The 16,875-nt window shown below is 41.5% G+C and overlaps 2 protein-coding genes across 3 annotated transcripts in view; one reads left to right on the top strand and one right to left on the bottom strand.

Annotated features, from left to right (window-relative positions):
- Positions 1-8,102, top strand: part of ifngr1 (interferon gamma receptor 1) — a 15,202-nt gene extending 7,100 nt beyond the window's left edge. Inside the window, exons 3-7 of the mRNA XM_060860069.1 lie at positions 357-532; positions 2,240-2,385; positions 3,814-3,976; positions 4,074-4,237; positions 6,174-8,102. Coding sequence (XP_060716052.1) covers positions 357-532; positions 2,240-2,385; positions 3,814-3,976; positions 4,074-4,237; positions 6,174-6,497 — 973 coding nt within the window. The 3' untranslated portion in view covers positions 6,498-8,102. The remainder of the gene's footprint in view (positions 1-356; positions 533-2,239; positions 2,386-3,813; positions 3,977-4,073; positions 4,238-6,173) is intronic.
- A 728-nt stretch (positions 8,103-8,830) lies between these two features.
- On the bottom strand, positions 8,831-15,994 carry ltv1 (LTV1 ribosome biogenesis factor). 2 transcript variants are annotated; one of them, XM_060860067.1, is made up of 11 exons: positions 15,824-15,994; positions 14,777-14,908; positions 14,485-14,700; positions 13,969-14,056; positions 13,710-13,845; positions 13,379-13,619; positions 13,126-13,253; positions 12,616-12,755; positions 12,263-12,315; positions 11,967-12,170; positions 8,831-9,713 (listed from the first exon to the last, which is right to left on the bottom strand). In XM_060860067.1, the coding sequence occupies exons 1-11, from the start codon at positions 15,824-15,826 to the stop codon at positions 9,600-9,602; spliced, it is 1,455 nt and encodes a 484-aa protein (XP_060716050.1). In that variant the 5' UTR covers positions 15,827-15,994; the 3' UTR covers positions 8,831-9,599. The 2 variants fall into 2 exon arrangements, with proteins under 2 accessions (XP_060716050.1, XP_060716051.1); XM_060860068.1 differs by having other exon boundaries at positions 11,967-12,167.
- Between the last annotated feature and the right edge of the window lie 881 nt (positions 15,995-16,875).

The raw sequence follows: 16,875 nt of genomic DNA, 5'->3' as shown, positions 1-16,875 counted from the left end.
GTCACATGCTTACAATCTTAGTGTATATGGACCATCTGTAAAGTTGATCAAAGTTATTATTATTATTACTAACTTTCTTCTGAGAATGTAAATGTAGTCAAATTCATCTAGAACATTCCGACTATGAGATCGCTAAACCTATATTTAGGTTTTCTTTACACGCTGACGTCAGGTCCTAATTAATTCTATTAGCCAATAATTCTGCTCATTAAATTGCATATTTCTTTAAAGAACGAAATAAAATGATCTGCGAATAGAATAATAACTAAAAAGATCTCAAAATAGGTTTAATAAGCATATATTTTCCACAGATTTTGTGTATCTTTACAGTATAAATTCTTTTCTTGGCGTCACAGGAACACCACTTCTGTTCGCACAAAGGACCGTCGCTACAACATATCGTCCGTGTTCGACGATACAGGGTACAACAAGTACTTTGTACAAGTGAAGGCCAGAGATGGTGAAGAGGAGTCTGAGTTTGCAAAATCCCAAATGTTCTCTTTCAGCACTGAGATGCTACTCAATATCACCTGTAAGTAAAAGTGTTTTTGCTTTTTCCCCAATGTGAGACCTTTCTTGACCCCTCATCCATTACATCCCTTTTATTGTGTTTAGATGAAGTTAAAGCTTGGCTATAGCCCAAAACTTTCTGTTTTTAAATGAAGGTAAAACTGAGGTGATGGTGTTCGGCTCCACAGAAAGTACCAACGCCACCAACCCTGACTTAGGATGTCTATCCGTCTTTAGGTCTCCGCAGTTACGGAATCTGGGTGTCCTCTTAGACGAGTCCTTAAAACGAGTTTTAGACAACAAGATAAACAAGTTTCCGCTGTCATCGGATCGAGTTTTTAATCAGCTACGCGTTTTATCAAAAATGAAGCACTTTTTATCTGACACAACCTTAGAGACGGCAGTACGTGCTCTAATCGCCTCTCGTCTAGACTACGGTAACTCTCTATACTGCGGTGTCGCCGAAACTCAAATTAACCGTTTACAATTAGTTCAAAATGCTGCTGCCAGATTTCTTTTAAAAAAGCGCACAAGCGATCACATTACCCTTCTTCTGAGGACTCTGTTGCCTGTTGAATACAGAATTCGTCTTAAAATACTTTTATTTGTTTTTAAGTCCTTGCATAATCAAGCTCCTATTTATTTATCTGAATTATTACATCCTTACTCTCCTTCCAGAAGTCTAAGATCAGGCAACCAGACCCTCCTCACTGTTCTTCCTCACTGTTCCTCCTCACTGTTCCTCCTCACTGTTCCTCCTCACTGTTCCTCCTGACTGTTCCTCCTGACTGTTCCTCCTCACTGTTCTTCCTCACTGTTCCTCCTCACTGTTCCTCCTCACTGTTCCTCCTGACTGTTCCTCCTGACTGTTCCTCCTGACTGTTCCTCCTGACTGTTCCTCCTCACTGTTCCTCCTCACTGTTCCTCCTCACTGTTCCTCCTCACTGTTCTTCCTCCTCACTGTTCCTCCTCACTGTTCCTCCTCACTGTTCTTCCTCACTGTTCCTCCTCACTGTTCCTCCTCACTGTTCTTCCTCACTGTTCCTCCTCACTGTTCCTCCTCACTGTTCCTCCTCACTGTTCCTCCTCACTGTTCCTCCTCACTGTTCCTCCTCACTGTTCTTCCTCCTCACTGTTCCTCCTCACTGTTCCTCCTCACTGTTCTTCCTCACTGTTCTTCCTCACTGTTAAGCGTAGAGGGGATCGAGCTCTTTCAGTGATTGGGCCACAGCTTTGGAATGATTTGCCCATAGAGTTGAGATTAGCGCCCTCTCTGTCCATCTTTAAAGATGCCCTGCCACACGTATTTCATTACTTTTGTGGTAATGTCTGAAGTTTATCATGGCCATTCTAGTGTGGTATAGAAAGCCTGCAGGAAGACTCAGCTCGATTTGCACCAGTTCTCATGAATATTCAAATGAGCTATGCTGCTTGGCTCCGATTGGCTAAGCGCTAGGATATGAGAGCATGACTATTCATTCACCCAGAGCAATAAGTAGCCTAGGCTAGAGGAAGTTTGTTTACAATCACCTGGAATTGCGGCAGAACGGCTTCTTCACAAGCCCGTTGACGTTCAGCCGTCATTGCTGTATAGGAAACTCACTGAGCTACACGGATTCTGGGGTTTCAAGTGGAACAGTCCTATGGCTGTTTTAAATGTGCTATATAAATAAAGTGAACTTGAACTTGAACTTTCTTCTCAAAACCCACCTTCTTTTTCTGTTCTCAGGTGGTCTCGAGTTCCCCCCAGTCACACTGTTTCCTCAGGACGGAAAGTTGTTTGTTCACTTCGTCAACCCTTTGTACCTGTACAGAGACGCACCTGCTTTACGCAAGCTCAGAAGTTCTGACAAGCTACTGTACATCATCAACGAGGCAAGGGCCGAGGAAACTCGTCCGCATCCCTCTTTCTCACACACTCCTCAAGATCCTTAAAAGCAGGGATTCAATTCAGTGTTATTTGTGTAGCACTTTTAATATATAAAGAAATATAGCAACGCAGGATATCGCTTTATCCCTAATCAACATCCATGAGGTGACAGTGGTGAGGAGACCATATGATGAAATCTTGCGGTGACACAGAATAGTGTGATTTATAAATTATTTCCCTTCTATAACTGTGTGTTGAATAACTGAATTATGAAGTATGAATAACTGTTCACTGATTCTAACAGGATGTAGGGTTTCAGGAAAGATCAGGCAGGTCTGGAGAGAAAAAGGGGTCCTGGGAACTAAGTAGTGGAGAGGGAGAGGGATGGATGGATTGGTTGAAGATTGATGAATAAATGGGTTGATAAACTGATGGATGGATGGATGGATTGATTATTAGGATGTCAAACATGTGGCCAAATATGCCAGGAACCGCCTGATGAAGGTCGGGCTCCTGTTCACCAAATACACTTAGAATCTCTGTGCTAGATTAAACTAAACTATAACTGAGCTGAAGGTCCTTGTTAGTGAACTTGTGGTAGCTCAGTGGTTAAGGTGTTGGATTACTGGTCGGAAGGTCGTGAGTTCAAATCCCAGGGCCACCAAGCTGTCACTCCTGGGCCCCTGAGCATGGCCCTTAACCCTCAATTGCTCAGCTGTATAAATGAGATAAATGTAAGTCTGTCAAATGCCATAAATGAAAGGAAATGAATGAACTTATAACCTTTCGCCCTAGAGTCAAACCCATGGGATGTCATGCTCGAGTTCTGTTTTACAGCCTTTAGCACTTTTACGTACTTGCACCCGAATCCTTTTACTGTAGCTCCTGGCCAGCGAAATTCAATACACATCAATCCCTCTTTCACTTTTCTCAGTAACCAAAAGTGTAGTTACGAGAACACCAACAAAAAGCTGACAAACCGGTTGTTGCAGCGTTCTGTGTTATAGCAGCGTGCTATCGGCTTATTAGCATCAGTGTTCTGTAGGAGGAGTTTGTTTGTCTGGTTCATCAGCAGTAAATTGTTTAGACATTAGTCAACCTCCATCTGTCAGAACTACAACTATAACCACTGCACCAGTAAGGAACAGAAAAGATCTTAATTAATTAATTAATATTTGATCAATTCACATCTTCATCACTTATAGCTTAATATAATTAATAACACGCTTAATGTCATTGAGGGTTCTTCTTCATCTAAAAGGGTTCTACTGGGACTTCATGAGGTACCTCAGAGGGACAAAATAAACAAATGAATAACACAAGAATTATAATCTAGCAGGCCTGCTATATATATATATATATATATATATATATATATATATATATATATATATATATATATATATAATTATTATTTTTTTTTTTCCTTTCAGACATCTCAAGAATTTTTTTGCATTCACGATTCAAAGACGTGTGAGAGCCTCATATCATTCCCAGAAAAGCAAGACGAATACTGTGTCACGCTTGTGGGATTCATCAGACAAACTCTTGTAAAGCCAACAAAACCTTACTGTCACACCGGCAGCCTTTATACTGGTAAGAATCACAAAACGTCACGACGCTCACTCTGTGAGTGACGGATCGAATTCTTATAATAAGGCAAAACATTGAATGTCGCTCATTTCCACTTCAGAGCTGGAAGACTCTTCCTCAGGGTCACCCCTCAGCACGTACCTCATCCCTCTGCTGTCCAGTTGTGCCGTGTTCTTCGTGTTGGCTTTGGCCTCCGGGTTTCTGGTGAAGCGAATTAAGAACAACATCAAGAAGGAAATCCTTTCCACGTTCCCAGAGTTTCTGGTAAGTCGTCAGTGAGATCGCTTTGTAGTGATATGATTACGCAAAGCCATGCTGTCTCGTTAAGCTAACAGGAAATAGTAATGTTTGGAAAGTGATGCTGTGGCTTTAAAGAATGTATGATGCAAAAGATAACGTTCAACAAGACGTACTATTTCTACTATAGACCTAAGGATCTACTGTAATCTCCCTCATCAGACAATGACTAGAGTAACTCTGCTCTTATCCGGTTCCTGTAAAAGATTTTGATCAAATACACCAGGCAAAGATGAAGCTCTAATTCTCTGAGTTTCTTCATTTATCTATAAAAATATTCACTCAATGATACAAATGATGGGATGAAATTGGATTTATATTATTAGGAACTACATGAAAAAATCAGCTTGGAAATAAAACACGTGGAGTACACGCGAAAAAAACGTGAAGGATTAATTAAACATTGAGACCATTAATCCCATTACATCCCAAGGCCAACTCATAACAGAATGTTCTTTACAGCTGTCTCTCAGACTGACATGTACTGTAGAAACAGAGAGAGAGAGAGATACAGAGAGAGATACAGAGAGAGATACAGAGAGAGATACAGAGAGAGTGAGAGATACAGAGAGAGTGAGAGATACAGAGAGAGTGAGAGATACAGAGAGAGTGAGAGATACAGAGAGAGAGAAAGAGAGAGATACAGAGAGAGATAGAGAGTGAGAGATACAGAGAGAGTGAGAGATACAGAGAGAGTGAGAGATACAGAGAGAGTGAGAGATACAGAGAGAGTGAGAGATACAGAGAGAGAGAGAGTGAGAGATACAGAGAGAGTGAGAGATACAGAGAGAGTGAGAGATACAGAGAGAGTGAGAGATACAGAGAGAGAGAAAGAGAGAGAGAAAGAGAGAGAGAAAGAGAGAGATACAGAGTGAGAGATAGAGTGAGAGATACAGAGACAGTGAGAGATACAGAGAGTGAGCGATACAGAGAGAGAGAAAGAGAGAGATACAGAGAGAGTGAGAGATACAGAGAGAGTGAGAGATACAGAGAGAAAGAGAGAGATACAGAGAGAGATAGAGAGTGAGAGATAGAGAGAGTGAGAGATACAGAGAGTGAGAGATACAGAGAGAGAGACAGAGAGAGAGAAAGAGAGAGACAGTGAGATGCAGAGAGAGACAGAGAGTGAGAGATACAGAGACAGTGAGAGAGTGAGAGATACAGAGAGAGAGAAAGAGAGAGATACAGAGAGAGAGTGAGAGATACAGTGAGAGATACAGTGAGAGATACAGTGACAGAGACAGAGAGAGAGATACAGTGTGAGAGAGTGAGAGATACTGTACAGAGAAAGTGAGAGAGTAAGAGAGAGAGAGAGATACAGAGAGATACAGAGAGAGATACAGAGAGAGAGAGTGTGAGATACAGAGTGAGTGTGAGATACAGAGTGAGAGTGAGATACAGAGTGAGAGTGAGATACAGAGTGAGAGTGAAATACAGAGTGAGATAGAGAGTGAGAGTGAGATAGAGAGTGAGAGTGAGATACAGAGAGAGTGTGAGATACAGAGAGAGAGTGTGTGAGATAGAGAGTGAGAGTGAGATAGAGAGTGAGAGTGAGATAGAGAGTGAGATACAGAGTGAGAGTGAGAGTGAGAGTGAGAGTGAGAGAGAGAGAGAGAGAGAGAGTGACAGATACTGTACAGAGAAAGTGAGAGAGTAAGAGAGAGAGAGAGACAAAGAGTGTAAAACATGTTTCCATAATAAACCACTGTAAAGTACTCTATGTTCAAATGTTAAACAAACTGTACCATAGATATTGCGTGTGTGTGTGTGTGTGTGTGTGTGTGTGTGTGTGTGTGTGTGTGTGTGTGTGTGTGTGTGTGTACACAATAATGTCAGACCTGTAGTGTTGCATTCTTGTGTGTCATCACATTGTTTTGCACTAAACACATTTCTGTATTGACAGAAGTCCAAGACTCCCCTGACCGACTTCTTAATAGTGGTGCCGGAGCATGTAAGCCCCAGAGTTATCCTGGTTGATGAAGATCTCCTTCACATGACACAGGACATACAAGAGAACATCACACACACAGATACCAGCCACTCTAGTGACCTCACCGAGGAGGAGCACAAGCTTAAAATCTCAGCAAGCAGCGAATCCCTGGACACCTCGTGCGCGTACGGGAAATCAGACGACCTGTCGAGCAGCAACTCGGCTTCGGGTTACGACCGGCCGCACACGCTGGTGGAACTGAGTCCTGGAGACATGGTGCAAAATTACAGATGTTAAGGGCTCAGGTCTTCAGCGATCTGAAGGATCTCGAGTTCAGAGACATGTGACGGAGAGAGAGGTGTGATAAGAGTAAATAATGTGAACACAGATTTATCATGTCTCATGTCAGCTGCAGGAGCATTTTATCTAAAGCCAGTAAGTTTGGGAACGTTCGGTGACGCAGGTCAGGAATCATTTAACTTTATGCAAATTACGGAGCGACTCTGTACACCGACTACCGATGCAGACGTACGCTGCTGACTTTTATACACAAAGGCCAAATCTTCCTTCAGAAGGTTTATTGTTAGCTTATCAGCATCACCCTCTGATAAACATTATTACCATGGCAACCAGTAGTAGGAAAAGCTACTGATGACTTCATAATACTTTATAGGGACTGGTGGCATATCGTCGCTGTCGGGCAGAAACCTCGTATGTCCAAATTTGGTCAATTTCATATTTTTTCACATATGGATGCTATTGGTCAGTCCCCACGTGGGTCTGTTATTTTTACAAGTTATTAACCAATCTAAAGTCTTGAAAATAGCTTGAGTGCAAATCTCATAACTCCATTGGACACTTCAACTGTCCACCTCTTCCTCACTCCGCGGGAGAGCTTCACGGCATATTTCTCCTCAAGAAGAGTCGCAACGAATCAACACGTCTTCTGAGGTAAATGTCTTCAAAACACTGGGCTCAAAGAAAAAAAATCTTGACCCCCGCTAGTTCTGGTGCTCGTCTGAGGACAGGAATTTAGCGCAAGACAATCCACTGCAACGCGGACTAAACCCTGTGCACTGCAGATAAGGTACGGCGTTTTTGGAGATACGAGGATTCTGCCTGACAGCGACGATACGTGAACATAAAGGAAAATATCAAAAGACTCCGAGACCAAATCATATGAACGTCTGCTGAAGGTCAAACGCGTTTGAATCAACGTCTGAGACGGTGAAGATGAATCTGCAGCCCTGGTGCAATATTAGATGCTACAAAGGACACTTTAAATCATTAGCTTTGCTAGCTAGACTCCTGAATGAATGTGTTACAGAATGAAAACTCTGCGTTAACATTTAACGCCACATCGAATGTTCCGTTGCGAACACTTGTTGTGTTTAATATAGCAAAGTGCTGCTAAAGCCTGTATGTAATGTGTCAAGTGTGTGTATGAAGTAAAACCAGCCAGCTAGCTAGCGTGCTAACTAACAAACTAGCAAAATATTTGCATTTGACTAACTTAGCTAGCCAGCACGCTAACGTCGCCTTTATTTATATACGGGTATGTTGGACATTTTCAGGTTGTTGGGTCAATTTAAGACGAGCAATAAACTTATAAAATAGTTACTCGTGTAATTTTGTTAATGACGTTTTTTAATTTTTTTTGTGTTTTTAGGATGTAAATCTAACACACACACACTAGCTGCATAAGGCGCAGCAGGTCGAAGCTGAACTTTAATATTAAAGATAAAAAGTGGAGTATGTAATATAAATAGGTGCAGTTTTATTACGGAAGATAAAACACGGACAAGGTTCACGGAGCGCTCGGTGTCACCACACGACGTTTCAGCGCTCTGTAATCTGGCGTGAAGCCGAAGGTAAACGGGACAATAAAAACTTTTATTATTGTTTGTTTGTTTGTTTATACACACATAGAAAAGGGTATAAGCATAACGGATGCTTTAACTTTTTTGGTATTGACGTCAAAAAAGAAAATCGCCTCACGCCACGAGGTGTCGGTTAGCACGGTTAGCTACCTAGATTCATGTTGTTAAAGACTGTGGAGATGATTAACCTGTTTGCCTTCGAACAATCGCTTATAGACGCTTATAAAAGAACACGAGCTGCTCGACGTGTTCGCAATCAGGGTTAAATTACACACCTCATTTTATCACCAGCAGTTTGTCCGCCATGTTGGTTTCTACCCTTCAACTTACCGAGTGCTCGTGATTGATGTTTAAAAAAAAAAAACACTTCTTCCGGTTTTAAGCAGATGGAATGTAAATGTAAACGGTTGGTGTTGGTAGTCGGGTGAACAGACAAGTATGAAAACACCTTAAGGTTCTCCAGCTGCATCTCGAACTCTACAGCAAACGTTTGGTGCGTTTTCCAGTCAGCGAGACTTCCTCCACGACGGCGTGTCGTCATTGTTCACACGTTTTTCTTCGATAAAACTAGATATATATATATATGATGTTCAGACATTAACCTGAAATGCAAGGGAAAGGTTTCTTTTATAAAGATGTATCGAATTTTCTTTTATTATTATTATTATTATAAATAAAACCTCATTTCTACTAATTTGCATATTTGGTGTTCAACCTACCAGCATGTGACATTAAAAACAAACACAAAAGCAGAAAGATTTCATTTTTATTATTAACAACATCAGCACACGTCTGATGCACAGTACAGCTGACTCGCACTCTTAAACTGAACTCTTTCTTTGAACGCTTTTTTATATGAAGCTTCCATTTTGGGTTAAAGAACATTTACAAAACAAATCTTGTTTAGCGAGAGAGCTAAAAGTTCTGGGTTCGTCAGTATCACCTTCCTTTACGTTTTTCTTTCCTCGTGAGAGGATTCTTGAATTGTCAAGAGAAATACAGGTCTCAGGACAGGTTTGTCACCATATTTTGAGAACGAGGGTTGCGTTCACTCGCGGAACAACGCAAAGAGGAATCTTTTCTTCGAAAAGGGTCGAAGTTTCATAGCATTTTGTCCCCTGAGGTTCTTTCCTGTATGACTCGGTCTTGTAGGTGTTTAAAGGTTCATGCAAATAAACATACTGCAAATTTCAATAAGAAACCTTGTTAGAGACTCAACAAAAGAGTAACGTTAGATGAGTCGGGATCATCGAGTCCCAATGTAACTGCACGTAACTAGTGGGTGAAGGAGGATGAAGTAACTGATGAGACCCTGATTAACTGGAACAAGTTACTCTTCACTCAAGAACAACAAATCAGGGGGAAAAGAAAAAAAAAAAAAAGACGACAAAGCCTAGGAGCGTCAGACCTCCTTTTGACTCGGTCGGCTGCTTTGTTCTTTATTCAGATCACTGAAGGAAAAAACCCTCTGATCAGAGAACACGCTTTCAGTCCAGTCTGTTACAACATCCAGCAGAGATCACGAGAGCTTCATGCCCTGTACTTTTGCCCTCAAGCTGACCATCTGCTTCTCTTGCTTCTGCTTCTCCTGTTTAAACGCCACCTTATTAGCCTTCTTCTCCATCCGTCGCTCCTGTGTGGGAAACAACACAAATCATCTGTATTTGAGCTTTCAAGTTTGAATGTTTCTGTCGATTTGGGTGCTTTGTTATTAACATCATAAACAACGTGCTGCTGTAGTAGCTTAGTGGTTAAAGGTGAGGTGCACGATCTCTGAAAACCAATGTTGACATTTGAAATCACCAAAACAAACACGCCCCTAACACAAATAGGCGTCACCTCTGTTTTGATAGCTCCGCCCCCACACATACATACGTAACCCAGGCAACTATTATGGCGGAACCTGCTGGGGCGGCTGGCCGAGGGGATATTTTTATCAGTAAATGAACACAATGAGTAACACTATAGTAATACAGATGTGTTTGTGTAGTACTGTGTGTTGTAGCGTGAAAGGTTTAGCTCCGTTTCACGCTGAAGACGACATTCGACACCTAGAACCCGAGACAGAGGTAACGACAGGTATCCGCCATGTCAGTGTTTCAGTCACTTTCTGCTAATGTCACACATGCGCACTGAACACTCTCTCCTCCTCATAGTGACAAGACACGCCCCTTTATGCTCATTGGCTACACGTTTGTTTTGTCTGTCGGTTTTCTGAAGCATTTTTCAAACATCGTGCATCATCCCACCTTTAAAGCACTGGACTACTGATTGTAGTGAGTTTGAATCCCAGGTCCATAAAGCTGCTACTCTTGGTCCTTAACCCTCAGTAAAAGTAAGTGGCTCTGAATAAGGGCGTCTGCCAAATGCTGTTAACGTGAACGTAACACGTTTCGTTCCTATTTCGGAACTTCTGATACATTCAGCCAAGCAGTCGCAGAGACCGAACCTTATTGGAACAAAAGTAGAGTAGACTCAGAAGCAGGAGGTCGTGTTATAAACTCGGCCTCAAAAACGTCACCCACAAGCTTAAAATCTGCAGCTCAAACACTGAAACAACAAGAATATCGTCGCTGTCGGGCGGAAACCTCGTATGTCCAAATTTGGTCAATTTCATATTTTTTCACATATCGATGCTATTGGTCAGTCCCCACGTGGGTCTGTTATTTTTACAAGTTATTAACCAATCTAAAGTCTTGAAAATAGCTTGAGTGCAAATCTCATAACTCCATTGGACACTTCAACTGTCCACCTCTTCCTCACTCCGTGGGAGAGCTTCACGGCATATTTCTCCTCAAGAAGAGTCGCAACGAATCGACACGTCTTCTGAGGTAAATGTCTTCAAAACACTGGGCTGAAAGAAAAAAAAATCTTGACCCCCGCTAGTTCTGGTGCTCGTCTGAGGACGGGAATTTAGCGCAAGACAATCCACTGCAACGCGGACTAAACCCTGTGTACTGCAGATAAGGTACGGCGTTTTTTTAACTTCCTGAAAAATAACGGTTTTGGAGATACGAGGATTCCGTCTGACAGCGACGATATGTTACATAAGATCCTATAAAATCCTCTCCTGAAATGTTAATCTTAATATAATCCTAGTCCAGATAAACAAAGAAAAGCTACTAGGCAATGCACACGTTTCTCACACAAGTACATCTAATCCAGGATCGTCCGATCCAGTCCAGGTTTTCGATACCGTCCGAGCATAAACCACACCGGAGTCTGCTGAAAGCCGAGGCTCAGAGCACCACTGAACACCGCTCAGCATCAGCGGCTTTATCTTCAGCATCTAACCAAATGTAGTTTTAAATTTAGCTCGTGTTTGTAGTTTTATTTCCTTCCGTTAACAAAGAAACAGCAGACGAAGGAAGCGAAGCGGCTGGACAGGTTTCGTCCAAGTGACGTGACGACGTGCCGGAGACGAGGGCTGTCCTGCCTTCTACTAACCGATGATCACACACACACACACACACACACACACACACAGCGACTGCTGGCTTCGTGAAAAGTTGATCTTTATCTAAATACGGAGCGACTCCTGATCATCTCCTACATGATACGACGTAGACGCACAGTTTTATACACAAACACCGAATCTCCCTCCAGATCGTTTCATTTTAGACGAACGCTTGTTGCACCACCCACAGGGAAATGTCGTTACTACAGCAACCGGTAGTAGAAACGCCTACGTAGTACAGCGACTGTACAATCAGTAAAAACACAGTACATGTAAACACAGCATAAGCTCAGACCGAGCAGCGAACGCTGCAGCACAACTCGATCCTGAGGCTCAAACCTTCACGGCTCTGGTTTTATCCTGCTCGTAAATTCCGTTAAAGTAAATAATAAATAAAAAGGCACGAGTGCAGACGGTCAGATGAATTACCTTCCTCTCCTCTTTGATGGCTTGTTTCCTGAGTTTGCGGTCGTCTTTACTTTCCTCCCGAGAGCGCGGCTGTGTGGAGACTCGCGGCAGGTCCGAGTCGTCGATCCTCTCCATGCGCTCCACCTGCCTGGCTGTCAGTCCTCTCTGAGGCAGGACGTCCAGAGGAATCCCTGTCTTATTGGACACACGAATCTGCTTCTGCTGCTACACACACACACACACTCACTGAAAACCACTGGCTACATCAGTGTATCAGTGCGTTCAGTTTACATTAACGCTCATTAACACCACGTTACCTTCGGTGGGTCTTTAATCAGCTTTGGGCGATTGTACAGGTTGGAGTATGTGCCTGTAAGAGAACAGAGTTTATTTAATAACTAACACCCACCCACCCACCCACCCACACACACCCACCCACCCACACACACCCACACACACACACCCACACACACCCACACACACACACCCTCACACCCCCACACCCACACCCACACCCACACTCACACCCACACCCACACACTCCTTCATATGAAATAAAATGGTTCTGAATATTAATAGAAAAATAAAACATTGATGTGATGCTAACACATTTAAGAGCAGTTTCCTTATGAGAGAAATGTTCCTATATAACATTCAGTGTTACACTCACTGATGATGGTCTCACAGTCACATTTCTCCTCAAGTGGCTCCTCGATGACCAGCATCTCCAGTTCCTGCTCTTCATCCTCCTCCTCCTCCTCCTTCAGCGATGGCAGTTCAGGAGGACCGAGTTGCTCTGGCCTCTGTATCCTGTGACACCAAGTGGGACAAAGGGTTAGGAGGAGAGAGAGAGAGAGCGAGACAGAGTGAAAGAGAGAGAGAGACAGTGTGAGAGACAGAGAGACAGAGAGAGAGAGAGAGAGAGAGAGAGAGAGAGAGAGCGCGAGAGAGACAGAGTGAAAGAGAGAGAGAAAGAGAGAGAGAGACAGTGTGAGAGAGAGAGACAGAGTGAGAGAGAGAGAGACAGTGTGAGAGACAGAGATACAGAGATACAGAGAGAGAGAGAGAGAGAGAGAGAGAGAGAGAGATACAGAGAGAGAGAGAGATACAGAGAGAGAGAGAGATACAGAGAGAGAGAGAGAGACACAGAGTGTCAGAGAAAGACACAATTGTTACTCACTCTTTCTCTTTCTGTATGAAGTAATCCTGGACGATTTCCTCCAGTCTCGTACTCGACGGGTTGATGAATCCTTCCAGCTCAGAGTTATCAAGAGCGCCGATTTCATCATCGTCAAACTGCTCATAGAACTACACACACACACACACACACACACACACACACACACACACACACACACACACTATCATGCATCTTTCTGTACAGCAGTAAAAATCGTCATGCCTTCCTCCTCTCTCCTGCACGTAAAAGCTACCTTCTCGAACCGGTCATCGAGGAGTGTGAGCTGCTCGTTCCTCCTCATGACAGACGACGTGAGCGAGTATTCGGTGAATCGACTCTTCGTCTCACAGTCCATGAACATGAACCGTCCTCCGACGGCATCACCGTCACCGCCCGACACGCAGCCAGCCGAGTCGTAGCTCCGCTCGTCGTCGTCGTCGTCTTCGCTGCTTCCCTCGTCCGTGTCCTCCCAATCGTCGTCATCGTCTCCTTCACTGTGTGTTTAACAGATGTGTGTATCGCTCTGTGCTGGAAAGTCTTATTCAAACATGTTAATATTTCACACCTGTGAACGTAGCGCTCACCCCATGTAGACGTCTCCTGACACGACGTCGTTGGCCTTAACGACAAAATCGTCCTCCAGGACGTTCTCAGGGTCGTCAAAGTCAAAGTCTTCATCCAGAGCAGCCACGATGTCCGGGTCCATGTCCAGCCTCGGGCCTGAGACAGAAAGAGGGAAGTTAAGACTGAAGGAGAAATAACTGAAATCTGATCCATCACAAGAAACAATTGGTGCACTATTAAAAAGACAGGATGTAGACAGTGTGGGAGAAATCTGCTCACCTGATATAGGAGCTGCTTTGTTTAACAAACCCACTTCTTCCTCAAACTCAGAGGCAAACACAGATGACGGGAGATTGATGGAAGCAGCCTGCAAAACAGAAAGACACAGAATAGAGTGGAACAAAGAACAAAGGCATTGTTTAAACCTTCCCATCTATACACACGTAAATACTGTGCAGAGAATTAAATACTGCAAACACAGGAATTTTGGCTGTTTTGTCTGGGATTGATATGATGCCCATCATTATAACTGATTCAATATATAACACCCGGAGGCCACGCCTCCTTCCCCGAGACAGACACCCCAAGGCCACGCCTCCTTCCCCGAGACAGACACCCCAAGGCCACGCCTCCTTCCCCGAGACAGACATCCCGAGGCCACGCCTTCTTATCCAAACTAATGGGACTAATGGAATCCCGAACACTGTGGATGCTATACGATCTATAGAATACTATAAATGCTATAAATGCACAGCTACATTCACTTCTTTATCAAACTCTTTCAACTAGCCTTACAGGAATCGTGAGGACTTCATCCAGGCCCTGCTCGTCCTCGTCTACGTCCTTGTCTTCTTCTGAAAAACCCAGAGGTTGTGAGTCTTTGTAAGGACGTGAGGAGGAGACGAGCTCTGTGGGCTGAGACGGCTCTTTGAGGTGCTGCAGATAGTCGTAATCATCGTCGAAAAACACACCGTACTCCCTCTGCTCCTTCCTCCTCTTCTCCACCTCCAACTGCAAACACACACCAAACACAAATGAGCAACTTGTCAACACACACACACACACACACACACACACACACACACACCTTATTGGCAGGTAAGAGGACATGCTGAGGCGCTTTCTCATCAGCTGCCAGCGGGTCTTTCTGACTCCTGTGCACCAGGTGGAACGACACAGCATTTTTCTTACTGATGAACGATTTCTTCTTCCTGTGAGGCTTTATGCAACAAATAAACAGGCTGAATTAATGTGAGGACGGGAAAAGCATTTGGTTTATTTATATATATATATATACACACATACACACACACACACATATACATATATATATATATATATATATATATATATATATATATATATATATATATATATATAGAGAGAGAGAGAGAGAGAGAGAGAGACGTATGCAAATGTATGTATGTAATATATATATATATATATACATATACATACACACACACACATACATACAAATATATAAATAAATATATAAATAAAATAAATAAATATATAGAAATAAATTACATTAATTAATTACTTATTATTATAAATAATTATTTGTATTAATTTGTATTGATTAATTATTATACATAATTAATAGCAATAAATAACTGTATATAATTAATACTAATAATGATGATACACATTAATGCTGGTTGATGTTTTAATAATAATTGCATACAATAAAAACAGAGGATTTCTACTTTGTGACACTGAGTTGTTTCTTGTCTTTGGTGTTCTGATGGATTTTACATGGCAGCATGACGTGTGTGTGTGTGTGTGTGTGTGTGTGTGTGTGTATGTATATTATTGTAAATATAACAAAATATTATGTTTAATAGTTTACAAAATTTCACTGTGAATTAAACAAAAACATTATGTTTTTAGGTTTACAATGTATTTCTGTAGGGATTTTACATAGTTTTTCTGTAAATTTCACGGTCATTTTTTTTACAGTGTATATATAGATAGATAGAGATAGAGAGAGAGAGATAGAGAGAGAGAGAGAGAGAGAGAGAGAGAGAGAGAAGATGAATATAAAAGCTAGTGAAACTACAGTGCAGACTATCATGCTAACTAACATGCTAACTAACATGCTAACGTCTCTAAATCCTGCAAATCTACTTACCATTGTGTTGAAATGACTCGTTTAAACCGAAAGTGTTCGCTCGGTTTATCTTCCAACCTTTAACTCAACACCATAAACCGTAAACTTAATAAATAACAAACTAATCGGTGAGTTAAAGCTCCTCAGGAGGTTGTTAGTGCAGCACGTGTGTTTTCGGCCATTTCCGGACTAAACCATACAAGCAATAGGGGGGGAAACTATAGCAACGTAACAGCGCTTTACAAGTGTATTTATTTTACTTTGACTAAGTATTGATTAAAATATGTAAACTAATCTAAAAAATAAACAGTATCTTGATTTTAGGGTGTAATTGTTGAAATATATTTCATAATTGAGCAGATTTCATCTATCTGCGTTTGGTTTAGTCGAATCTACGTCACGATTGGACGTCAAGGTGATAGAGGGCGACCTCTAGTGGTGAAGTTTGGAAGTGAAAGTCTACTATAACCACTATTACTACTATTAACTACTATAACTACTACTTCTACTAACAACAACAACAACAACAACAACAATAATAATAATAATGCATAAATGTTAAATAAATGCAATACTCCTATATTTTGGGATTGATCTTTTAATACATTTTAGAATCAATATATAATTGAATAAATAAAGTTAATTTAAATAAAAGATACCACACTTTAATTAATTTAATTTTTTATCATGTTTTAACAAGATCATGTGGTGAAATCGCTAATAATTTCACGTATTAATCATTTTATTTTTATTTGTATGTAATTTAACAATATATTTTGTATTTATTTTTATATCATTTTCATTAATAATTTGTAATAAAATAAAATTATTAACAAATACTAAAAGTAAGAATTTCATTGCTTAGGGAAACCTTTTTTTTCTCACTGGGTATATGACAATAAACGCTTTGAATCTTTGAAATGCTAAAATAATAAAATATTCATAGGTAATTAACAAAGTAATTAAAAAGAATTGTGTATCTTTATTCTGCGTAAAAGAGAAAATCTTACAATTAAAAAAAAATGTATTTCTTATAATCAGGGTCTACAGAATTTAAACTCGGGATTTAATCA

The sequence above is a fragment of the Tachysurus vachellii genome, chromosome 24, assembly GCF_030014155.1.
Source record: "Tachysurus vachellii isolate PV-2020 chromosome 24, HZAU_Pvac_v1, whole genome shotgun sequence".
NCBI lineage: Eukaryota > Metazoa > Chordata > Actinopteri > Siluriformes > Bagridae > Tachysurus > Tachysurus vachellii.
The sequence above is the reverse complement of the archived record's forward strand: the minus strand, read 5'-3'. Positions and strand labels throughout refer to the sequence as shown.

Coding starts and splice junctions, on each gene's coding strand:
- ltv1 (XM_060860067.1), bottom strand. Junction 14,701..14,776: donor TCCTCTTACCTGCCAATAAG/GTGTGTGTGTGT, acceptor GTGTGTTTGCAG/TTGGAGGTGGAGAAGAGGAG. Junction 12,171..12,262: donor TGATTAAAGACCCACCGAAG/GTAACGTGGTGT, acceptor GTGTGTGTGTAG/CAGCAGAAGCAGATTCGTGT.